The 26464-nt window shown below is 41.0% G+C and overlaps 1 protein-coding gene across 3 annotated transcripts in view; it reads left to right on the top strand.

The window, feature by feature from the left end:
- TRMT1L (tRNA methyltransferase 1 like) overlaps window positions 1-24520 on the top strand; it is a 30862-nt gene extending 6342 nt beyond the window's left edge. Inside the window, exons 4-16 of one of the 3 annotated variants that reach the window (XM_019556674.1) lie at window positions 2688-2801; window positions 4994-5058; window positions 5795-5924; window positions 9545-9668; window positions 11343-11422; window positions 12508-12757; window positions 14141-14353; window positions 15834-16024; window positions 17757-17835; window positions 18882-19048; window positions 19769-19828; window positions 20353-20479; window positions 20945-24520. In XM_019556674.1, coding sequence (XP_019412219.1) covers window positions 2688-2801; window positions 4994-5058; window positions 5795-5924; window positions 9545-9668; window positions 11343-11422; window positions 12508-12757; window positions 14141-14353; window positions 15834-16024; window positions 17757-17835; window positions 18882-19048; window positions 19769-19828; window positions 20353-20479; window positions 20945-21266 — 1922 coding nt within the window. In that variant the 3' untranslated portion in view covers window positions 21267-24520. Of the gene's footprint in view, window positions 1-2644; window positions 2802-4993; window positions 5059-5794; window positions 5925-9544; window positions 9669-11342; window positions 11423-12507; window positions 12758-14140; window positions 14354-15833; window positions 16025-17756; window positions 17836-18881; window positions 19049-19768; window positions 19829-20352; window positions 20480-20944 lie in introns of all 3 variants that reach the window. The other 2 variants (XM_019556676.1, XM_019556675.1) reach the window with 2 other exon arrangements.
- Window positions 24521-26464: the final 1944 nt, after the last annotated feature.

Raw genomic sequence — 26464 nt, 5'->3', positions numbered from 1 at the left:
CATGGCAGGGGGTCATACTAGATGATCTGCTCAGGTCCCTTCCGACCCTAGAGACTGTGAAACTATGACCCTTTTTATACCAAAAATTTGTTATATACGAGGTAAATTCACTCTTATGAATCGGTGTGGTGGAAGCCCGCAGTCAGCTGCTTTGTTGCGGTGCATTGTAGGAGTGATGCACCAAAATATAGTCTCCTGTGTGAATCTGTGCTCCTCGCTCATTGTCTGCAACATGTGTTTCTATAGTTGCCATTCTCATTATGGCTTCTAAGTGACCCACTAACTTATCTCCTCCAGCTGTCTGCTGTTGGTGAGTACCAAAATTGTCATGTAAAAGTGGTAGAAATGGGTCTGGGGGGTCAGTACAGTCAAGGTCTTGGAACGTATCCCTATTTGTTACATTGTATAGTGGGTTCCCTTTATGTGAATTGGAGTTGTGCACCATTTTCCAGGAATCTATGTACAGCATAAAGCAAGGGAAACCTGCATATTACTGTTTGAGGAAATTGGTCAAGTGTGGTTTGGGTTGAAATAGAATTATCATTTGTATTGGGGAGCACCCAGAGACCCAGTCATAGATCAGGAGTTCTGTTGGATCATCACTTTTGCAATACATAAGAAAAAGATGTAATCCCCATTACACAGAATTTAAAATATTACCATAAAGCAAGAGATAATACATGGATAAGGGGAGCATCTTGAATAAAGCAAGAATTGGAAACTATTTTGACTATTTTAAAGGCAGATACAATATCCACAGGAATGACTTACTGTGTTCTGCATTTAAATTAGGGATGTAAACTGTTAAATGACAGTTGTATTTATACTGTTTACTGCCTACCGTTTACTGACCTCCAGCAGCAACGTCTCTAGCCCCTTAAGTCTTCACTGTGCACCAGGCGTTGCATGAACCCCAGGTCAAGGAGCCATTCGTGGTGGGGTGGCTGGCACGGCCAAGCCACTAGGCGGTGCTGCCCAACTGTCCATCCACTGGATGAGGCTGCGGCTACAGACCTCTCCTGTGCCTGGATCCCATCGCCACATCCTTCCCACCACAGCGATGAGGCTCCCAGCCCTGTGGTCATCCAGTCCCAGCGGGACAGCCTTCCTCGGGTCCACTGTGTTCTTTCCCCTCCCACCCATGGCATTGGGGCCATGTGGGGCCTGGCCCAGCCTTGAGGCAGAGCTAAGTGTGCAGCTAGCTCAGCCCAAAGAGGTGCTGCAGCAGGCAACACTGGGTCTGAGGGGTTGTGCACCAGCCCCTTCTTGTATGGTGAGCATGGCCTTGAAGTGTTCCTTTGGCACCCCAGCAGCTCTAGCTTGGGAGACTACCTGTTATAGCCGTAATGCTTCCCCAGCATCCTGGCTGCACCACTTCACTGCACCGCTGCCCCTGAGGATGACCCTGGGGCTGCAGTCTCTGTGCAAGGGGCTGGTGGCAAGCCCTCAAACCTGGTGTCGCCTGCTCCAGCTGCCACAGTGCCTTTTCAGTCCAAGCCAGCCACACACTCGGCCCCACTTTAGAGCTGGGCCGGGCCCTACACGGCCCCAGTGCCACAGGCAGGAGGGGGAAGAATAAGCATGCCTGGCAAGGGCTGGGGCTGCCCCCCCTTCCTTCCCCCGCCTTTCCCTGGGCTGAGCTGGGGAGGGCCCAGCCCACAACATGGACAAGCTTTCTGGGTCTGGGCCATGGTGGCACAAGCACGGCAGGAAGCGCAGGGAGCCTGTTGCCTGAGGCCTGCCACTTTGCAGAGGGGGCTGGACAGACCCACCGGGGGCCTGGGAGTCTCACTGCTATGGTGAGAAGGCCCTGCCCAACTCCTGTGGTGGGGCCTGGCACTTCCCTTTCCATGGCAGCGGGATCTGGGGACAGAAGAGGTCCGCAGCCCCAGCTCTATCTGCAGACCCAGCCCTAGCTCCTTCCGCTGAGGACAAGGGGAAGGTTTCCCTGCTGGGCAGCACTCTCTAGTGGCTTGACTATGCCCATGGCCCCCAACCTGTGTAGCAGCAAGTGCACACTGAAGGCATAAGAGGCCAGGGCCATTCTTGCTGGAGGTCACTAAACTAGGTATGTGCTATTGGTTAATATAACACAATATATTAGTAATATATACTAGTGCATATTTGAAACAAAACAGAAGCTGCTCAAGTATATGATAAGTGCAATTTTAGCTGTTTTGTTCTTTAATTCTGTTGTGGCCTGAACTTTATGCACCCGGAACTAGGTTCTCAAGCCACATGAACTATATGCACAACCTACACTTGAACACACAAACAAGTTACTTACCTATATAATAATTGGAATTAGAGAAGTGCTGATACTGTACATAAATAGAGTACATATGCACCAAACAATACAAAATACAAAGGGGTAAACAAAGAATACCAACTTGCCCCATATCTAGTTCTAGTCACATATATATACACATATGCTTCTGCGTCATAGTAGATTAAGCTACATAAATCTAGGTTACATTTAAACTAGGGATGTAAACATCATTTTAAAAATATCCATTTAACCTCCCCTAATTATATCAGTTAAATATATGCATATACGTAAGTAACTTCTGTTTTGTTTCAAATATGTATTAGTAGAATTTAGTAACAGGAATATTGACAAACCTACTCTCTTTTGATCATACAGGTGTTAGGTTTCATGTATTTCTTCTTTCTGTTTGCATTTTTAGCTGGAAAGAAGCCTTGCCCTCTATGTCCTGAAGACAAATTTAAAGCTTGCTATAGCCATAAGCTCCATCGCCACCTTCAAAATTTGCACTGGAAAGTTTCTGTTGAATTTGAAGGTAAAGACTTCTATTCTTGAATATATTTCCTGGTTCTAGAGCATACTGCATGGCACCAAGTACCAGTTACAATTATGCAAGGGTGAAGCCTCTAGTTCTTCAGTCTTTATGCCTTTAAATCCAGTGGGAGTTGCATCAGCATAAATGTCCTACTCCTAAATAAAAGCACACTCTTGGCATTTTGGTTGAACTACCTTTATCCGCTTCAAATTTAGTATTTGTAGTATTAGCCAGAATAAATATGTTTGATTTCTTCACCAATTTTAAAGTTGTATTTTGATGTTAAAACAAGTAAATATTTAGTGGCTTTTCTCATTCATAGCAGTTTGTTCACACAATTTAACCCAGTTCTCAAAAAATAAATGTCTTTATAAAATGCAGAGCTCTAATACTGCATGAACACTCAGGTGTTACCACAAAACTTTGTAGTGTAAGGAAGCGATAGCAAGTTTAGGTATAGGGCATAAATGACTATGAAAGTACATAACTTCCTGTTTTCTTTTGCACACTTAAAATAATTTTAATAAAGCATTTTCTAATAGAAATTAACTTCACCGTGTCATAAAAAAACAGTTATAAATTCACAAATGTAAACATACCTGAAAACTTCTGGTATTCTTAGCTAAAAGTTTTTTAGGCCATTTTTAAAAATTTTCATTGGTTCACTTGCTTTCTGATCAGCCTGCATTGCCAAAGATTTTACTGCAGAAGGGCAAATTTCATATTTCTATATTCCAAAGCCATGTGTAGTATATAAACAGAGTGCCATAATACATCTTAGAAACAAATTATCAAAGTCAAATAGTAGCTAGTAAAGAAAAGAAAAGCACACTGAAAACAACAAAGAAAAAGTGTGTGGTCTATTTTTATTGTCAAGGAAAGGAGAGTAAAGTCAGGAATAAAAGTAAAAGGTTTATAGGGAGATAAGGGTTTTTTAAATTTATTAAACAGAAATATGATATTTCATGCAGTACCCATGTTTTTCATTTCAGGGGAAGTTGTGCTGTCTTCTGTAGAGTTTATAGCCCATTTATTTTTCACTTGACTAATAAGCTGCAGATATTAAACGGTGTGTGGGGGTCCCCACTCTTCCTCTCATACCTATACTCTGCCCATCCAAGGTCTGCACTCCCACCACCCCCCTGAATGCAGGGTTCGCATTCCCACCAGCCCTAGCCCAATGCTCCTCACTCCTGAACTGCAGCTCCCACCTGCAGCCCCCACCACTTCACCACCACTACTTCCCTACCTCTTGTCCAGAGCAAGCAGGATGCTGGGGAAGCTGAGCATGTTTCCCACCAGCTACAGTAGTGGCAGCAGCAGCCCTTCCTGGAAACTGCATGATGGCCAGGCCCTTCTACCCACAAGGGTGAGAGCCAGGCTGGGGCTGGGCAGGTACAATTAGTTGGTGGGCACCCACGGGCCAGATGAAATTGCCTGGCAGGCCAGATTCAGCCCACGTGCCATATTTTGCCTGCCCCTGTGCTAGGCAGTATACTGTGGGACCATAAGCCAGATACCATATTCTGTCACATATTTATTTCCCATACCTTTCACTCAAAAACAGCTGGGGAAAATGGGGTACACATTGTGCAAAGAAAAAGGCTGCCCATGGGTCTGGAAATTAGGGGTGAGAGGTGGATTGGTGGCAGCATTAATTCCTGCCATTCCAGGAGCCACAGCAATTGATACTGCCATGACTCCCTCCTCCCCTCACCCTTCTGCTGCCATGTTTCCATACCAGTGGGGGCCACCCCTGCAGCCTCCACAACCACGTGCAAGATCAGAATAGCTAACAGGACTAATCTGCAGCAGAACCTGGCATGCTGGGTTGGACCCAACACATGGTTCCTGTGCCAGTGCACTATCCTGGACTTGGGAGCACAGATCTGGAGACAGTGTGCAGGGTTGGACCCAGCATGCAGCCCCAGCCTTGCCACACTATATTGGGCCCTGTTGTGTTGCTCTGGCATGGTGTATTGGGCTGTGGTGCATGGCTCCTTGCCCCAGAGACCCCAGACTTCTGGTAGTTACCCCTGCTTCAGAGAAAGATTCCTTTTCCTTCCTGGGGCGTTCCAAAAATAGGGTCCATATTATATCTGGGGGCATGTTATATGCCAGAAAACATGGTAATCATTTTTTTTTGTTTGTTTCCCATAGTGCAATGTAACAAAAATGTACTTGTTTTCCAGGATACAGAATGTGCATCTGTCATTTACCGTGTCGCCCTGTGAAGCCGAATCTCATTGGAGACCAGGTAACCAGTGCTGGATCACAGAAATGTTCATTGTTCCATCAAAGAGGAGAAATTCAGACAATATTTTTTTAAGTGTTTTAGTTAAGTCTTCAAGTGTAGGTGGCTTGTTGTTATGGGATATGGAAACCCTAACAGTCACCTATTTGGATTCAGTCCATACTTGTAGGTGGTCAGAAAATGGTTCACATTTTGGATTGATAAAGCAATATTGTTTACAGTCATAGAAAACTGTATCCATTCATGACTATGAATGGACTGTCTCCACCTCCTGAAAATGGTGTCTCAGGTCAAGTTGATGCAGGATTCTGTGGGCAAGTCTACGTAAGATGCTACTGCGCAGTCGTTACTGCTCATTTATTTAGCACTTGTATTAACAATAACCAGAGTTGCTGCTTAGTAGTGCTCGAGAACGTCTTTTAGGTGACACTACTGCACAGTCACCTAATAATATTTTGCAAGTAGCTTGTTATCACTGTCTGTGCTGTAATGCGCTACTGTACAGTATTTTTCGGCAACTGCGCAGTTAGCATCTTACGTAGACACGCCCTGAATGTTGAAAATTTCTCATGTATACTTTTTATTGGATAAACTGATTTCAATCTCCATTACTGCTGGTTCAAAAAACAAAGTTCTTGTGTCTGCATCTTTGTGTTTTAATATGAAGCACTTTATTCAGGTTTAATTCCAGTTCAGGTCTCTTGCTATATTTTAAAATTACACTTGATGCATTTTATAGACCTCTATGAAGATGGGAGCCCATTATCACTGTATTATTTGTTCAGCAACTATCACACGAAGGACTGACATGATAGGGCATATTAAGCGTCATGTGAACAAAGGAGAAACTGAATCCAGGTACATTGCAGGTAGGTTATTTAATATTTTTGCCTTTGGATCCTTGACACCATGCGTTACATGTTTCAGCTGGAATATATGGCAGATACTGTCTTTGAAGGTTGAAGATTTTTTGCCCGTAGAATTCAGAAGGCTTTTCCTCACTCTACATACTCATACTGTCCTTGCTGATAAATAACATCAGCATTTTGAAACTAACTTGAATAATTATGAAAGAAAACTGGCATGGCTAATTTTATGCCACCCTATTTGGGAGTTGCTTTTTACTCTTATAGCAGTTTAAAATATAAATCCAAGTACCTACTTTCCTATGAACTCACCAACAGAATGCCAAAAATTATTCATTATGTTTGTTCAAAGTGCTTAAACATGGATTATTGAAACCAGATGATTTTCAGTTTTTACAGAAACTTGCTAAAGGTGTAGATCAGTGGTTCTCAATCTGCTTAGACTCAAGGCACTCCTCGGAAAATTATGGCTGTTCATTTTCCCAACTTTCTTGACTACAGAAAAATAATAGAGCAATTCTTCTGTTGCAAAGTACTTAGACAACTGGTCAGAATATTTTTAACACTGGATTCCTATTTGAAATTTCTGGGTGCATCTACACATGCTTTATTGTGGAGTTGACTAATTAGCGAAGCAGCAAAGCATCACTGTCTATACATGTGCTGGTATTAGGGCACAATCAATTAATGAATTCCGCCCAAGGGCAGAGTTAAGTGACAAAATGCATGGTGACGGGCTGGCTGGCTGGTGCATAAGGGTGCTAACCTGCCCCCTAGCCACATGGTTCTGCAGGTTCTACACTCTCATGCCCCACAGTTATTATTCTAACTGGAAGATAAGCACTGTTTTTTCCTGTGTTCCTCTTCTGTTTTATACATGCTGTCCTCTCTCTTTCTCTCATGGTCATTTGAATTGCAAAATATTGGTCAATGTGATTGTAAAAGTAAAGATGCTTGCTGTTGCTGCTTCAGCAAGAAAAATTCATACATAGATGCTAGGGTCAGAAGGGACCTCAACAGATGCCCCCTAGACAAATGGCAGGAGCATCAGACAAGCACCAAATAAGCTGCGCACAATGGTGGGAGCCATGCTCTGACAAGCCACATCTCCGTCCCATGCCTGCCTCAGCCTGCAGCTGCAGCCTGCCCTGCGCCCCACAGATTTGGGGCACATTCCCCCCCCCTTTCACCCCCGCCCCCCAACGAGCTGCTTGCAGCTCTGTCCTGTGCCCTTCCCCATTCCAGCTGGTCAGCATGTGCCCCAGCCCCATTCCCTCCCTCACCACAGGGGCCTTTATCCCCCTTCCCCCCCACTCCTTCCCTCCCCTTCCAGACTTACAGCTGGATACAGCTCTTCAAGCTGAAGAGCTACATTTCGGAAATTAGATCAGTATTGCACAATGTGCCTCCTTAAAAATCAGCTGTCAGTATCGGCCCCAAAAATCTCTATAAGTGCACCCCTATAGTTTATACTAGATATAAGTAGGTGCCAAAGTGACGCTCAGAATTGTGTTTATGAAACACCTGTGTTAAAACCATGCGGTAGTTTCAAAAAAAGGTAACATCCATCAATTCTGGATAAACTAAGTCTATGGGTATAACGTGGCTACAGTCGTGTTTAATTTCAAGGTTATTGTTTTCAGATTTGCTTCTCACTTCCATGTACTCAGGGAGAGCAGGGTCTGACAGTAAGAGGAGGGAAGGAGCAGGGGCTGCCAGGGGAAAAAGCTGGGGGGAAGCAGAGAGCAAAGAGCTACTTTCCCTGCTATAGGAATGGCAGGTGAAAAATTCAAGGCAAACCTCCAATAATTAGATTCTATACCTAGAAAATTATAAGATGCTCCCCCCCTCCCCCCCCCAATAAATAGATCTTTTATATGGAAAATTTATAATTTCTTTTATAAACTTAGTCATCTTTTATATGGGTAAATATTATATAAGCACTGTAAATGTTAGCCTTTATTTCTTCAGTTATTATCGATGGTGACTATTGTTCCTAAATATTTAAATTTCCCTACATTTTCCACATTGTGGACCTTTACAAAAGACCTGATATCTTGAGCAAGATAGAGCAAGGACTATGAAATGTACAGGGCATATCACAAGAATCAGTGAGACGAGGCATGTGAGGCAGATTGGAAGCTGAGGGGGAGGATATCAGATCTCAATGTAGACCAAGGCATCAGTGGGAGGATAACATAAACCAGGGGTAGGCAAAATGGCGAATCTGGCCAGCAGCCAGACTCCATTTCCCAGCTATCCCTGCACATGGCTGGGGCTGGTGTCCATGGAGACCCCAGCCCCAGCTGGGTGTGGAAGCTCAAGTCTGGGGTTGTCATGGAGACCAACTGCAGCCAAGGTGGCAATGCACATGGCAGAGCAGGGCAGCAAGCGCACAAGCAGGAAATCACAGCTCTGCCTCGGCTCCTTGCAAGCAGGGGATCGTGGCTCTGCTCCCAGCTCCCCTTCTTGTGTGCCCCTGCCCAGAGCATGTGGGCTACAGATCATAGCTCTACCCTGGCTCAAGAGCAAGCTGCCCCTATCACAAGTTCTCAGCAGTCCTAGAGCAACCCCCTGCCCTGCTCTGCCATGTATGCTGCCAGTGCAGCTGCAGCTAGTCTCTGTGGCAGCCCCAGCCTTGAACTTTCCCATACAGCTGCAGCTGGGGTCTCTATGGAGACTGACCCCAGCCAGGCGCTGGGACATGGAGTCCACTGCCGACCAGATCCAGCCCACAGTCCATACTTTTCCCATCCCTGACATAAGCTGATTTGGAAGACATAGACAAAGATGCAACAAGGTGGAAGGAGATGTTTAAGTGTGCAAAACAAAACAGCTCCCTTCAGTTACACTCCATTCAAAATAGTACATTTGCAAATCCAAAGGGCATGCCATCCCTCTAGAAGAGAAATAATTAGAACTAACTGTCAAACAGAAATGGAAGTCTTCTAGCTCTTGGACCGACTTGAATCCCTTAGGGATTATTTTATATGGAAAAGTACATGATGAATTATCACATGCTCAGTTGTATTCTTTGCCCTGAAGCTAGACTTGTTTATAGCATCTCTGTTTCTTCATATTGAATAAATCTGAAAGGAATGTCTTTCTTAGGAGAAAATTTAGTAGTCTTGATGTATGATGGCTTTGGCATTGTACAGGAGATAAATTGTATAGAATTTGCCCAGAAGTCTGCCAGGGTAAACATATTGTGATAGTCTTTTCTGACACAGAATATTAACAAGCTGGCCTCTGCATGTTAAAAGAATTATTGGGTGCTTACAGACATGGAAAAAAACAGACAGCACTTTACTTTCAGGTTGGTATGCCCCCAGACTTGACCAGAAGAGGAATTGTGTCAGTCTGACTCAGCTCATCCAGCATCTATAAAGCTCATACAGATGCCGGGGAGCCCAGTCAAACCGATGTGATTCCTCTTCCGGTAAAGCTTGGTTTATTTTTGGTTTGGTTTGGTTTTTACCACATCTGTCAGTAGCCATCATGTTTGGCATCAGTGGGATTTGGGCCCTAACTATTTGTGAGCTGTCTGTTTTACTTGTTTCATAAAATTAAAATTATTAATTAAAATTCTCATTAACTCTTCTTTCTCCACAAAATACTTTTAGCCCCTGCTCCTAAGTCTTCTCTTGAAGTGCTGAAAGAAGCAGACACAGATGTACAAGTTCTTCCTAACTACTCCACACCTCAGAAAACAGATTCCTATTTTAATCCCAAAATGAAACTTAACAGGTGAGAAGCCACGGGAGGTTGAGAGACTGCAGTGAAATTGCTCTTACTTGAAAAAAATATTCCATTAAACAGCCCACTATGATGTTCAGAGGAATAACATTTTAAAAACAATATTGTAATACACCCAGAATAGGAAGGTTCCATTTTGATCCTTTTTCTAGTGTTGTTCTCTAAACTAGGTTTATATATCTATAGAAGGTACATTTTGTGTGTGTGTGTGTGTGTAGATGTGTGTATGTATGTATGGGGGGGGTGAGAGTGTACATAAGCTACTTATATACATCCCCCTTCCTATATAGACGGGAAACTTTTCTGAACAAACAAAAATGGTCTTCCTAATAAAATACTTTACATACAAAATCTGGTGATGAAGACATGTTTATGCTTCTGAGGAAACAAAATGTTAATATTTTGTGAAGCATAGTTTATGCAGAAGTGCAGGAATTTAGAAGTATAACAACAAACACAGTTAAACTTACCCAAAGCCTTCTTAATTAATTATTTTTGTGATTTATCATGAGCTCCCTGCACTAGACATCTCCTCCAGCATAGCTGAAAGAGACATAAACACATTTCTCACATTCTCTTGTCTTCTTTTTATTGGGTGCACTCTGTTGGGACAGATTCTTTCCTCGCTCCTTTTAATGATATTAAAAGGAGGGAACAGGATATTGCATCTTCCTTAGATAAGTCATAAAATATGCCTCCTCTGCAATCCAAAAATGTGATTCTTTTAATCCAGTGGTTCCTAACCTCAGGTCATGGCCCAAATGAGGGTCGCGGGGACCGTGCCGGGAGCATAACACAAGCGACGAGTTGCACCGCGTGCCGGGAGCTCCCCGGCCCACTGCTGCACTTCGCTCCCAGCAGCAGGTCATGGCAAAAAAAGGTTGGGAACCACTGTTTAAAACCAGCTAATCAGTTTACCCGTAACAAAGTATCTGTCTTGGGTCAGAGCTCAACCCAGTCTTCCAGGACACCGTATGAGTTTTGTAGCCCATGAGGCTGCAGGTCACCAGCACTTTTGGTGTTTTTTGTATCTGGGTTAACTAATTAAAGCTAGATCTTGTATTTCTACACAGTGCAGTTTCACTGCCGTTTGGTCTTTACCATGGTCCTTCTACAGAAAAAACCCTGTCACAGATAAATGCGAGAGTATTTCTCAGTCTAGTTTATGAAGCTTATTAGCTATTTTCAATCTAGCAGGCTACTGCTAGCAGTGAACAATTTAAAAAAAATAAAAACAAACTGCAAGGAAGTTTTGGGTAGTCTTTAATACGGCAACATTAAATTCCCTAAAAAGCAGGACAAATATATGACATTTGCTCTTGGCCATCAGTGCCATATACGACAGTGTAGCATTGAAATCAAAATAACTAGCAAATTCTTGTCTTTTAAATCTCTCCTGATATATTAATTCGCTGGGCAAAGTGTGAAACTTTGTAGTATAGTGATGTTTTATGTCTCCATAGATGAATATAAAAGTATTTGGCTATAAAGTTACTGAATTAACTGCAAATGCTGTTTTGTGTAATGATTGTAAATTCTAACTAAGAAACTCTCAGAGATCTCTTAAACCCGGTTCTTGTAATTATAGCCCTAGAGAAAGAAGAAACAAGAAGATATGATAAAGTTTAGATCTTGCACTTATTATGATGATTTTTCATCTTCTAGGCAACTCATATTCTGTGCATTAGCTGTTTTGGCTGAAGAACGGAACCCCTTAGAGTGTTTGGATGCATTTGGGGCCACTGGTAAAGAAAATTTTGTAACCTCATTTTACTTGATACTAATACAGTAAAAGTACATACTTAAAGAAAATCAGTCTATTGAAAAGTTCCCTTTGTATATCAAAGTACCTTAGGCTAGGTACTGAGGTTCATTCTTAGGCAGGCCACCATTAACTGCCACAAGAGTTACCTTGAGTTTAGGAGCTCAGGATTTGGCTCCAGGTAGATAAAAAGAACATAACTAATATTAAGCTTATGTTAAATACTCTTCCTAAGGAAAGAATTTTACCATCTTAAAGTACCCAAAATACTATGAGTCTTTAACTTGGTAAATTGTACCCTAGGTTCTGTGTCCTTTTTGATGTTTCACTGCAAATTTAATCCCTAGGCCTTAAATTTTGCTTAAGAAATGTTTCCAGTCATTCTGAGTATAAAAGCTATCCAGAATATAAATTTAAAGCAATAAAATTTCCCTGGGTCTGTACACAGTCTGAAACAATAGATCCTAGAGGCATGATATACCCTTGGATATCAGTTCGATATTAGTTCTAAACCTAAAGATGACATTTTAAATGAAACATTGACTGTTGAGTATTTTAGCAGAAAGATCCTGCAAATGTGTTTATCTCTCAGTTCCAAACCATTTCAAAAGTAACAGTTACCTTCTACCTGACTAGCAAACCCTCCAGCTTCTACAATGCACTTATGTATTGTCATTTAAAAAATCTACAGCACATTGAAAAATTTAGCATCAGCTAAAATGAACAGATTGATTTTTTTCGACTTCTGTGCTGGTTATAGTATTATTTTCCTACTGAATTCAGTAGAAATCTCAGAGTCCAGAAGTAATTTTCTGTCTTACTTGCAGAGTTCAGAAATATTTTTCTGTATATGTATGTAGTTGATTCTGTAATGAGAACTGGAAAGACATCAACAAGATTTCGCATAGGGCAAAAAGTTCCTGAGGAATCAAGACCTAAATTTTCATCACATATTTATGTTAGGTGCCTTTTAGGTTTGATCCTTTTTTTTTTAATGATATCAAGTGCTAATGTCTTTTTCTGTTTTCACAGTCAGCCTGAAAACTGTGCATTTGTCTCTTCCTACAGGTATAATGGGACTGCAGTGGGCAAAACACCTTGGAAATTCTGTGAAGGTTACAATTAATGACTGTAATGAAAATTCTGTGACAATGATTCAGGAAAACTGCCATTTAAACAAGATGAAAGTAGTGATGAACTCTAAGGAAGAGGATGACTGTGATGAAACTATGGAAGAGGGAGAAGAAAATATAGGCACTATTGAGGTGACAAAAATGGATGCCAATATCATAATGCATTTACGGTCCTTTGATTTCATGTAAGTATAAATTGCTTATTAACACAGTTTTACCTGGGATATGCTTTGATCTTGAATATATAATTTATGTTTGTTTGTGTTTATTTGAAGAAGATTGAATAGTTGAGATCATGGACAGTTACTTGTTTTGTTTTTAGAAGTAATCCCATAGTTCCTGAAATACTGTGAAAGTACAGCCTTAATTTAACTCTTTTAAAAATAATCATTGTAAAAATATTAAGACTTTCTTACTTTCAGAGTGAAACATAAGGTAAAGCTCAGAGGTTGGAAACTTATACATCCCCACAGGCCAGATGAGTGTTGCTGGGCCGGTCTGTGGGCTAGACCAGGACTTGACCCCCCCTGTGTAGCACGTACTATGGGGCTTGTTGTGCATGTGATATTGGACCCACTGCTGCAGGCAGTACAGGGGGCTTGGACCAGGGTGCTGCATGCCCCCTGTGTTGTGGGCAGGGCATATGGTGCCAGGTCCAGCGCGCATGCCACACGCAGTGCATGAGGGCAGAGCTGGGGCTGGCAGATGGGGTTGTTCCAGCAACCCATGGCCCAGATCATATGGCTCCATAAGTTAGATCCAACCTGTGAGCCATATGTTTAACACCCTGATGCAGCTAAACATAAGTCTGAAACTTTAAGCAAAATCCCCGTTTGGTTTAAATTCTTTGCCTTTGTGGGGAGAAATATGAGGCTTAGACTCTTTCATATAATCTTAGTTAATTTGACATTCATCTCATTAAACCAAACAAGGATTTTGGTCAGAGTTTCATAAAATTATAGTGGACCGCTGATTTCAATCTGTTCTTAAATAACAAAGTTAATTTTAATGGTTTTAATTGTAATATAAGGCAAAAATATTTAACTTGGGTGCCCCAAATGTTGGCACTCGATCCTTATATAACCATCAAATGAGTGGTTTGATTTTTTTTTAGAAGCATAGTGCAATGCATTGGGACTTACAGCCATTCAAAATCTGTGAAGATCAGGTTACTTGTTTCTGTTTCTAACTGATGACATTTGCAAGTATATGTATCCAATATTTCCAATCTGAGTCCGTCTTTTACATTTTGAAAGATGACAGGATAAATATATATATTTTGGCCAATATTCTTTTTTAAGTTTGGTAAGCTAATATACTAGGATGTGAGAGCTTGATAGACATGTGATGCCTATTGTATTACCTAACGTGTCTTGACTCCATGTTACTTAGTGGTGTGTAAATGATTATGGAGTATGAAAAGTATAAAAGGTATGCAACGAAATAAATCTATCTTTATTTTTCTACATATGTTGGTATATATATGAAGGTTTTTACATTTCTGCCACTCCAAGATTAAAAATAAATAGCTGTATGTGTATAGATTCTAATGTATCTTTATTTTTCAGACATTTGGACCCATTTGGAACATCTGTGAATTACCTGGATTCTGCCTTCAGAAATGTTAGAAATCTGGGAATAGTATCGGTGACTTCCACAGATATTAGTTCTCTATATGCGAAGGCTCAGCATGTTGCCCTGCGTCATTATGGCTGCAACATTGTCCGAACAGAGTACTATAAGGAGCTGGCAGCTAGAATAGTAGTTGCTTCTGTGGCAAGGTACTGTCACAACAAATAAATGGTCATTAACTTATACATTTTGGTAGATTGGAAATACAGACATTTTACATGGTTGCTAATACCAATTGCATGGTTTTGTTTTTCAGAATTCTTAAGCTCTAAAACTAGTTATTGAAATACTAGTTTTGTACTTGAATATTTCAAGTTCACAGCTGTAGAACAAATGTTTTAAAGTAAAATGTTGGACAAGGTAGAAGACATTTACAAATTATTTTTTTAATCTTCAAAAAGAGAAGGTGATATAAGCCAGCCTTAAATTATCAGCAGTTTATATTATGTTCCTTTGTCATTTAGCATCTGCTTTAGTGCAGCCTAACCACGTTCAGTATTTTACAAAGCTACTAAACAGTTATCTGTGAAAACAGCTTTGCTTTAAATGAAGCCATGGTGTCCTCTAAAAGTTGATATCCTACATCTAGCAAGCATGTATTCACCCTCAAATCCAGAACACTCAGTCTGGATATTTTTCCATAAGTTAAATTTTATGTTTAAAAAATTATTTTTTGCTGTAAGTCTACATGATGCAATGCCTACCCAGCAAACTGTACATGAGAATAGTCCTTTTCCATGTAAATGTTGCCTTTTGACTTCATCAAGGAAGTGTAGGCTGCTGAACCGGGCCCTAAGTGAATACATACAAACAAAATGGGAATCTTATGGCTTAACAGTTCAGAAGCAGGGAGGGAAATCAGAACTGAAGGACTTCAAGATGCTATAGGCAACATAAACATAGTTCATGTTGTTCCCATCTTCTTGCTTATGGTAGTTTGTTATAGAATATTCTATCTATAGTACTACATCCAATTTAACTTTTCACTGATTTATGCAATCTCTTCCTGTGAAACCACCACACAGGTTGAGACTGTTATCAAAATGGCTTTTTTCAAGCTGTTCAAACTAAATTTTCACCCCAAATCTAGCTGCATCTTCCAGCCTATTTTAAAGTATTCCTTTTTTTTTTTTTGGTGATTATCCATTCCCATGGTAATAACTAATATTTTACCCCATTAGTCTGCATCTAAGTTGGCTACACTGGAGTCTATTTTAAATTTTTCCTTGCCAGACTTTCTTTCCAATTCCCTTAAATAGTATGTTCTGGTGCTCTGAAGTTCCTTCAGTTTGTCTTTCTGCTTGTTCTTGAATTGTTGTGGAGTGTGGTAGTGGAAAAGCACTTGTTTAAGCAGACTTGTGTTGAGAGTTAGCTGGTGCTTCTACATAAGTAGGATGGTAAGCATCCTGATAATAGAGGATATTTACAAAACTTTTTAGTCTGATGGGAGAGAGTTAAAACTGGGATTCTGAGAAATTAAGTCAAAATTTGTGTTGCTTCTCAATAGTTTAGCATTTTTCAAACAGTGGGTAATCTCAAATGTTACATATTTTGGAAGGCAGGATGCATCTGGTAAAGCTAGTCTTCAGTGAATTCCCACAGTGATGTCCTTTCTTTTTGTTTTTGTAGAGCTGCTGCTCGATGCAACAAAGGCATTGAAGTTTTGCTTGCAGTAGCCCTAGAACACTTTGTTCTAGTAGTAGTGAGAGTTTTGAGAGGACCATCACCTGCAGATGATTCAGCAAAGAAAATTCGCTATCTTGTCCACTGCCAGTGGTGTGAAGAGAGGATTTTTCAGAAAGAGGGTAATATGGTAGAAGGTAAATGAGCTTTTTTTAAAGAGGCATAATCCCTGCATGTTTATATCATGTAGCTCTTTAGACGCGTGTTTAGATCCACCATGTAAAAATGTATTTCTTCACTAGAAGTGTTTTTAATATATAGCATATAAACTAGCAGTGCCTACTGATGAAGATATTCTTAAGCCAGCCAAAGATCTCTTCAAGAAACCAGCCTTCCCTTGTAGGAAGATAAACTGGAGGTATCAGTTTTCCTCTGGTAGTTCAAGTGTGGTGTTGGGGTTTTTTCATTCGCAGTTCCTTAGGAACAGTGGTAGTAGCAGCTACTTAAAAAGAAATCAAATCCAGCTCTAAGGGAAAGGGGCTGGGGTAGCAGAGCCTAAAGCAGGAGTGGGCAAAATATGGCACACAGGCTGGATCTGGCCCACCAGGTAATTTCATCCAGCCCATGGATGTCCACCAAGTAATTGTACCCCACCCAGCTCTTCTGCCCACGAGGGTGGGAGCAAGGCACCCTCATACACACACTTCTCCCCCCTCCCCCCAACATACACTGTTGCACCTCACTCCCACCCTTGTGCACGGAAGGGCCTGGATAGCTTCTTGGTAGGGCTGCTGCTGCCACTGCCATAGGTGCCCAGCTTCTCCAGCATCCCACTCACTGGATACTATGTAGGGAAGCTGCAGCTGGAGGGGAGCATAGGGCATGGCTGGCAGCAACTTGGAGCCTGCACCCAGGTGAGCGGCAGGAACACAGAACAAGGGTGGACAGGGTGTGGGTGTGAGGGAAGGTGGGGTAATGTGGGGACCCCCTCCACACACACACTCTCCCCCACCCCCTATGGTGCACAGCCCCCACTGGTGGCAGGGGTGCTTGTATCCAACGCAGGCACTCTCCCCCATATGCGGCACTGGCCATATACCACTGACAGCAGCATCTACTCCAGACATGAGCACCCCTTCTTGCTGCTGCTGCCACCGCCAGCAGGATCTGTGCATCATGGGATGGGGAGTGTGTGGGGATCCCCACACTCCCCCCACCCTCACACCCCACACACCCACACTTTTAATCAAAGATTTAGTTCTTGATGAAGAAAAGTACCTTCCATATTTTGGAAACATATACTTATCTATTTTTTAAATATATAGACATGACACACAAGATTATTCTGCTGTTAATATGTTGAGTTCTGCAACTTCAGATTTATACATGGTTGTTTAATTTATTGATTTTACTGAATAATGTAATTTTATCATAATTCTAACTGTACCTCTGGGGGCCTTCAGTGTTAGGCTACTGCCTTTTCCTCTCCAGGCACTGTGCTAGTTATGCAGGGGAGGGTGATAAGCATATTATGTTTTTCCACCTTAAGAACAGAAATAAAATATATGTTGATGCAGTATTATATCTAAAATCTTAAATGAACATTTAATTGCAGTTACAGTCTCTGTTCATACTGCATATGTACTGTGAAAATTCTCTGATTGAACTGAATTTTATGTGCACATTCAATCATAAGTTTGAGATTTCCCTTTAGCTGCTGGCTTATCTATGTTTATAGTACAGTACCTTCAAGTACCACTTGCAACTATTTTAAGAAAGAGTTGGTATCTCAAGTTTGATGTTTGCTCTGTTAATATTTAGAATGGACTGTTATTGACTGGGCATAATATTTTGGTATCTATAATGTTTTAATCCATTTTGCTAAAATACTGACATATTGAAGTGATTTAATTCTGCTTTCTGGTTCAGAAAACCCTTATCGACAGCTACCCTGTGACTGCCATGGCAGTATGCCTGGGAAGACAGCAGTAGAGCTGGGTCCTCTGTGGTATGTACAAAACACAGCCTAAAATAATTGCAAGCCTGAATTTGCAATTTTGTGGATTCTGCAAAATCCAGCAATGCCCGCGGAATTCACAAAATCCATGGAGGGGCGGGACTTACTGAGCACTGCAGTAGCTCACAGGGGAGGGGAGGAGTTGCCTGCTTGAAGGACTGCCTGTCATATGCCTCCCCCCTTCCAATTGGTGGAGAGCGGTGGGGCTACATGACTGACAGCCCTTGCGGCCAATCAGCAGTGAGGGGTGGTGCCACCAGGGCACCTATGCCTGTCACCTGCGAAATGGTGCTCCTGCCCACGTTCTGCCTATAAAATGGGTGGGTTTGGGGGGCAGCCCCTGCAGATTAGGTAGGTCCTAGTCATGTTGCTAGATCACAAATCTTTACACAGCGAAATAATAATGAGGTAATCTTAAATTTTATTTCCTGGACCTGCTGAAGCAGTTCTACTGCACAAGGAAAATCTGGTTGAATAAGTACATATCTAAGGGATCAGGGGAATAAATAAACTCTAGTGACATTCAGAACTTTGTCTGAAGTTTATGTACTAAATACCTCTGCCTTTCCACTAGCATTAAAGAGCAAAGTGGTCGGTAGTCATCAACAGTTGAACTCCCTGATTTCTTTGTACTAAAAAAAAATATTTAAATTTAAGCTTCTAAGAATGATGTTGTAGAACAAAAGCCAGGTTTTAGTAGTAACGGTGCGTTCAGCTAAGTGCCTTAAGAACACCAACCTCATTTTGATAGTGCATTCCTCTGACATTCAAGCAGAACTGATAGATGTGAAAATGAGGTGAGGTGACATGCCCAGTACAACAGAATAAGTGGTAGAAATGGGATCAGCACTTACGAGGTTACACCTAACATTCTCCAAAACAAAATAGGGTACAGTGTTGAATACAAGTATAGTTCACCTGGAGATTAATTTGTGGGAATCACTGCTAAAGGTAAAGAAGCATCTTGGTTTAAATAAAAATGCTGCAAAATATTCCATTCCTCTTAGCTTTCACTGCAGTTTTGTTGCACTGTCCAGGTCAGGGTCCCTCTTTAATACTGGATTCCTCAGAAGAATGCTGTTTGAAGCTGTTCAGCATGGCTTAGATGAGATTCAGCCACTTCTAAAAACATTAATCTGTGAAGCAGAATGTACAACTCTAAAACAGTTTTCAATCCATGGTCCTACAAGCCAGAACAAGCAAGGTAAGATGAGATGACAAGTTGCTTACAAAGAACTGTTGCAGTTGTAGGTTTTTTAGACATAAAACCACTCACTTGTTTTTATGAGCACTAAGAATTAATACTGTGCACTAGAAAAGGTCATGAGGATGTTCCTGGTGCCATAGACAGCATTGGACAGTAACTGTGCCATGTTAGAGGAAGGAAGTAAAAGCCTCATATCTGATATTAGGGAATGCTGGAGGAAGGGTGGTAAACTTTGACAGATGTCTTGACCAGCAAGGAAAAATCCTACACTGAATAAATATAGTGCTGGCATCTGCTGCCTCATTTGATAGTTTTTTAGATGTTTAAACTGAACAAATACATTTGCTCTTAAGTGTACCAAAGCCTTACCTGGATGGTTCCTCCCTTTTTTCTTTTTTGAGAAGAAAGTCTACTTTTCATGCTTCCCTAGTCCTGGGATTCTCTAACAAGACTGCAGTCTGTAGTATACTTTTCTAATAAGAACAGAAAAGATGCTACAAGCTTGACTAATGCCGGTTCATATTTGACAAGCTGGTAGTATAAGCTTTGATAACCCATTACCTCTCTCTCCTCTTGATTATATCACTCTTACAACTTTGCCCAAGGCTGAAGAGCTTAGGTTGCTCCTTTCCATGCTTTACAGATAAAAACAACTTTTAAAGTTTTTGTTTTGTTTTGTCATAGTTCAGCTTTAATTCTGACTTTATTGTATTCTAGAAGAGTGTGGTGTATTTATTAAAACACCAGATACTTCAACTGACTACTTTGTGGTACATGGTATGTAGTTCATTTGAATGTATGTGTTGTGACTGCATGCAGACCTTTTGTGCTTGTTAGATGATAAATCATTGATAAGGTGGAAGATGTAGTGATATTATAGTTATGCAAGCCATTCTGACAGCAGCTTGAGATTTCCCCAGCTTTTTTTTTTTTTTTTTTTTTTTTTTAATGAATGTGTGAGTCATCTGCAGTGAAGATTAATGAATTCTTTTTACAAATATTTTAGCTTTATCCAGAATGTTTCCTGGGAAACGGCAAAGAACTAATACTGGCTATACAAAGGAAGTCTAACATATCTCTGCAGCACTTCCCTCCTATGGAGACGTTAGTTACAGAAAACCTTGCAACAGAAAGCTTTAAATTAGACAAGGCCGATGCGCTTACCATTTCTAAGGAAAACATATAGAGGTTTTTTTTCTTCTCCCATAAATGTTGTACTTTAATTTTTAGAGACTTGAGCTTTCAGGCCTCTCATTGCATCTGTGGGTGCATTACCCTCACTGGCATTTTCCTTTTTTCAGGTAAAAGGAAAAGTAATGAAATGATTCGAAACGCAACAAAACGACAAAAGTCTGAGAGCAACGCTGAACACCCTGCCTTTTATTATAACATCCATAGGCACAGTATCAAAGGAATGAATATGCCAAAGTAAGGAACAGTCAAATTCCAATTTAAATGTCTATCAAAATATATGTAATAAAGGGTGCAGACAGAAATAATAACTGAAATGTTTCAAATTTCTTTGAAACACTTGAAAGGGCCAGTTGTACATGGCCCTGGAAAAGTGGCCCAGACATTCCAAAATAATGTCTCTTGAAATGAGGTTCAGGGATTTGTGCCAGGAGGCGCAGGAGAGGTACAGCCCCAGTGTGGGGAGTTGGAAGCAAAGCCACAGGTCTCTGTAGTCCCTTGTAGTGTCCCCTGGGTCGAGAGCCATGGCTGCATTTGTAACTTTGAAGCATGCCACTGAGGGGGTGGGGGCAGAGGCTGCTGTAGGGACTATGCATATTTCCCAGGGCTGAAATAAGACCTTTTTGAAGCATTTCAAAAGCTACTTCTGTCCGCACCTTAACTTGAAAGAGACTAACCTATAATAACCAATTCATTTTTCAGGTTAAATAAATTCTTGCAGTATCTGTCCCAAGCTGGATATCGAGTAAGTCGAACCCATTTTGATCCTATGGGAGTTCGTACAAATGCACCCTTGGCGCAGTTTAAGTCTATCCTTGTAAAGTACAGCACTCCCACTTACACTGGAGGACAGGCAGAAGGCCCTGTCCAGTCAACTGAAGGTGCCCAGGCTGGGGACTATGTCCAAGCTTCAGTAGATGACAAATCAGGAAATACCGAAGTCACAGATGATAAATCAGGAGCTAGCACCTTGTTGACAAAAGATAACAATTCCAGTGTTATTACTGCTGCTGAAAGCAATTAACTGTATGTTTTGAATTCAAAATTTTAGAGTTTTGCAACAAGGCAGTGGTCTTTTACCAAACAGGACTGGAAAGTTTTGTTTGCCAGGTACTTTAATGTGTGAACACGTTTTCAAATTAAGTAGCAACAATTGGTGATTGATCACAGTAAGTGTGGTCAATTTACAGTTGGTCAGGAATGAGATTGGAGGGCTGTTTGCCTCTTTATAGTCCACTTTCTGTTTTCAAACTGTGGCACTTCATGACTAACCTCAAATCTTTTTAAAGCCTTATTCAAACTCCTAGTGCAGTGTTCAGAAGAGAAGGGGCCAAAAGTCTTAAGCAATTTTGTGAGTGTTGCTGGAATAATTTAAGTATGAAAGGGACAGTCATTCCTGCAGCTTAACCGGTTAGAATTTTACAAGAAGCTATCTTACAAAGGCACCAGAATGTTGCAGAATAAAATGCAGCACTAATTTTAATGAGTCAAAGTGTTGGTAGACTAATTTTACTGCTAGATAGCAAGCTTAATTTGGCACTCAGAGCCATCTGTTACTCTTTTTGACTAGAAGCAAAGAGTAAACACAAATGGAGAGGGGAAATGAAGCTACAACCTTTTTTACTGTTTGAAATTTTTATATTTAGCTATAAAGCAAGTTTTCAGTGGACAGATCTGTCATTTTAGGCAGCTGTTTTTCTGTTCAGAAAATCTGGACAATCACTGGAAACAAGGCACTGAGAAATGGTCAGTTCAGTAGGATTTAACATATGGGAATCCTGTATTCAAAGTGGTACAGTTTGATTAAGTTAGTACCTCTGTATAGGTCAGTTCATTTATCACAGAAAATTCTCTAAATTAGCTTGCTTGTGAATTTCCTTTTACAAGTCACAAACTTACAGTTTTTTCTCTTTGCTGATAGAAGTATCTTTTGCTGAATATGTTGAAAAGACATTGTGTTTGGTAAATAGTCATTTCTGGTTTCCTTAAATATATAGCATTACTCCAGTCCAACAAACAAATCTTGAGCCTTGAGGTTTTTTTTTTCTTCTTACAACCCTTAAGGCTTCTGTGCTAGTTTCTCTCCTGGTTCTGGGACATACTTCATTCTATTTTTCAAACAGGATCTTCCCCCTGTGAAGGTAAATGTTTCAGTTCTAGTGGTGAGTTTTGCAGATTCTTTCTAGTCCTGTCACAAAGGCACTTCCTTCAGAACAGTTCCATACACCACTGTATCTAATGGGTGGGGGAGCAGAAATTATTCATGAATAAGTAATAAGTATGGGGGAGGGGTGGAAATAGTGCATATTCTTGATGTACCATTTAGCATCCATGAACTTTGCTAAAGCAGGGACATCAAGCACACACAGCCATTCCCTCCAGACCAGGGTATTCCTGGCAGACCAGGGAATTTAGGGGTGGGAGCTGCTCTAGAATTCTGGATTATGGGCCCCTGTTGGGCATGGCTGCTAGTGGCAGGGGATGAGCAAGGGCTAGGCTGCCACAGCTCTGCTTGTGCCACTGTCTCCATTGCTGGTCCCACTACTTCCACATCTGGAACTGGTCTGAGGAGCTCTACAGTACAGATCCTGCCCAGGGCAAGTTTGATTCCCATGTGCTAAAGAAAACACAAACTAAGAAAATTCCACAAATGATAAAGAGATTCTCAAGTCAGAATTAGGGGGGAAAAAATCAAGTTTTTCAGGTTGGTGAGTTTGAACTCAGTTGTCTATTGGAACATCCACACCCATGTGTTCATATTAAGCCTTAGGAAAAAATCAGTTCCAATTATAGTAGAAGTGCCTGCTACCTCATCGTTCCCTTACAGCAATCAGCATCAAGCTGTTTAATTGAGGATGTCATTAACAGCAAGGAATTTTTTTCTTCAGCATTCTGAATTCAGACAGGTTGCCTAGAATATAAAAGTTCACTTTTCGTATTAATTAAAGTGTAGACCAAAAGGTAAATTCTGTATACCTGGAATTGGAAATCTTAACTACATCCAGAAGCAGCCTTTAAGGCTTAATCCTAGGTTCTTCCTTGCTCCCTACTCACCCAGCTTTGGGTACTTACATAAGACAATTCATTCATTAAAATGCTGAAGCAGGTTCATCTATTTCTGGGCTTGCTTCAGTGAGACTGCTTGCAGCCAAAGGAGGGAAATTGAGGGCTTCTGTCCTGAAAATGCATAAAAGGAAGGTACTCAAGGCCAAAAAGAAAAGCTACCTTATCAATTATTCTTTCCTCTCCTCCCTTGCCTTTTTTAACTAGAAAATATTCTAACCCACTGCTAAAGTGAGGGTAAGTGATGTCACAGCTTACTGCACAGCTTCATTGCAGCACTCTGTGACAATTAGGAAGTAATTGAATAGGACAGAGGTTGACAACATATAGCCTATGGAGCCACTGAATTGCTGCAATGAAAGTCGTAGTTTTTACAAGCTACTGTCAGGACAAGAAAGTCAGCTCTGCCTTGCCCCCAGAGAAGCAACAGAAGTGCTTGTGAAAAAGTAATCCCTTATCATTTTTCCTCATGGAGATGACTCTTCTGGACAACTGAGGAAGACAGCATGCTAGCATATTTTCATTAGTCTCTCGAGTTACTGAACAGATGGAATTGGAATTGTTTAATGGATACTTGAGATAATTAAAAGTTCTAGTTATAGAACACAACTCAGAACACAGTTCTTAAGTTGCATTACTATGAAGGGTTTATGAGCTCACAAACTAATCATTCTGTTGGATATAGCTTTACAACTTAAGCTTCTGATAAGGGATGCTGGAAGTAAGTTTAAGAAAAGAAGCTAACAAGGTGCAAAGTATCTGAAGAACAAGTTTTGTGCTACGCCTGTATTTTAAAGTTGACTGCTGATTCTCCTTGCCTCAATGTCATATTATGAAAGAAAATGTAGTTGCGTTGGAGTGTTATAGATTTGGTATAACCAGCTTCTGGACCTGAAAAGGGGGGCTTGGCCATCAGCTCTTTCTGCGTAGTTGGTCCAATAAAAGGTGTAAAAAAAATACTTGTCTCTCAAAAGAAAATGGAAATTCAGAGAAGTGTCTGGCTTTAGATAAAATTATACCATATCTCAGTGTTTTAGCACTTAGACTAAATCAGCGTATTCAAAAGTAATTACAAACAGATTTAGATTCATTTATTCGGAATATACACATGCACACTCAAGCAGACAGCAATCAGCAGCTGAAAGTGCATGGGAAAACCTAAAAGAGCCCAGTCTGTGTGAATTGATTAAAATCAATAAAATTCAATACAGATTTCTGGATGTTCCTCATGCATTTTGTTTCATTATGCTGTAGCAACTTAGGGAGCTTTGTGCAACATGGAAAGGAAGGATAAGGCTGTAATGACCTGCAAGGAACAGTTTGATCCACCAAGCACATTGAGAAAGCATGGGGTAGCCTTTAGTTTTCTCAGCTAAAAAATAAATTATTAAATCTTCTCTGTCCAGAAGCTAGAATTCTAATGTTATAGAAGCCTGAGTCTGTCTGTCTGTCTGTCATGCTTTATCTGCACTCTGACTGGCTGACGGAAACAGCCAGAGTGCTCCAAGCATGGAGGAGTGCCACCATTATTCCGAAGCCGCACCGAAGGCTGGACAGAGGGTGGCTGGCCGGCCTCGCCTCCCCCACCCCCTCCATGCAAGAGGCAGAACAGTGGTAGCATGGGGTGTTAGGTGGCAGCACTCCATCCCAGCCCTCTTCCCTCCCTGTCATTATTGGCCTGCAGTTGGCTAGTATGTTTAATATTGTTCTGACGTTAATGTCTTCCCTCTGCTGCCTCCTACCCTCATGCAACAGTTTTTTCTTAAAGAAGCAAAAAAGGGAAATGGTAGAGAGATCTTAGTTTAACAAATTGGAACAAATGTGAGAACAAATCCTAAAATTAACCATTGGCTAACTCTTGGCTCTGCTATTCCGTCAGTTTAAAACTTGTTTTTCTTTAAGATTCACAGGCACAACTACAATACAGTGAACATAATGTAAGGAAAGATAATATACACCTAGATGATCAGAGCTGTTAGGAGTACCAGTAACCAAACTTATCTTGGTCTATCATCAGATGTTCAATATCCTGAAGAACAAAAGCAGAACTCTGTCGTATACAGTGTAAGTGATAGAGACCTAAACAAAGCAATGTCCTATGTTCCTGCTTTTACTTATTCCAGTGCATATGCCAACTACATTCAAAGCAAGATTCTTCATGTAGAAAAGGGAAAAAACTGGATGGGCTAGTTGGACATCTCTCATGTAGTTTTAGTTCATTACCTCCATAAGAGTACTTGTAAATGGACCTCAAGGATACTTACCCTTATACTATTCATCAGTTGTCTCAGATTACTAATACGAGGAAAGGCGAGTTGAGAGACTGGTTGGGAAAGACTAATGAAGAGAGATGGCCTCTATTGACAAAACTAGTTGTCTTTTCACTGGATAGCTCCTCACCTTTACATCAAAGTCAAAAGCAGCAAGGTTTAAACAGGAAATGAAAAAGGGAGAGTTATGATAACCAAAAAGAAAAGTAGTATGTTGAATGAAATAGGAAGAAACTAGTTTCCTGCTTTTAAACAGTTATAAGAAAATGGAAGCATGTCCTACTTAAGTCATCTCTGATGGATATGGACTTACAACTTTTCAGTCATTCTTATTCTTCCAAAGTCAAACACTATTAAACAATTAAACTGTAACTTATCACCAGTAAACTCAGCTTAATGATTTCAAGCTTCATGGCTGAAGTAGTTTGATTTAGTCTTGACAGTTATGTCTCAGATGTGTGAAAAATAACACAGGCTTCAACTGGGAAGGAAGTGGTTGCCCATGAGTACATCAGGCTTAAGCTCAAATCCCTCTGTTAGCACTGAGTCTGTCAGATCCATTAAACAACTTTACCCTAAAGCATCAGAGCAATTGATTAATCAAGGTGTAGCTATATATGAGAAATCAAAATCCCATCTCTGAACTAGAGACAGCTTTCTCCCTCTAGAAAGGTGCTGATGCAGTAGCTTGACCAGATGTGTCTAACTCATTTGGCCTTCTGGGCCAAATAAGGGGTGTAGAGCCAGTCTGCAGGCTGGATTGGGCCCACAGACTGGCCAGATGATACCCACGTGCTGCTTGCAGCACACCCCAGCCCTATAGGTGGCAGAGGGGGCCATTCGGGGGTATATGCTATGTGCTGCGTGCTACAGTCAACATGCGGTGGTC

Source organism: Crocodylus porosus, unplaced genomic scaffold (assembly GCF_001723895.1).
Source record: "Crocodylus porosus isolate Cpor-Errol unplaced genomic scaffold, CroPor_comp1, whole genome shotgun sequence".
Taxonomy (NCBI): domain Eukaryota; kingdom Metazoa; phylum Chordata; order Crocodylia; family Crocodylidae; genus Crocodylus; species Crocodylus porosus.
The sequence above is the reverse complement of the archived record's forward strand: the minus strand, read 5'-3'. Positions and strand labels throughout refer to the sequence as shown.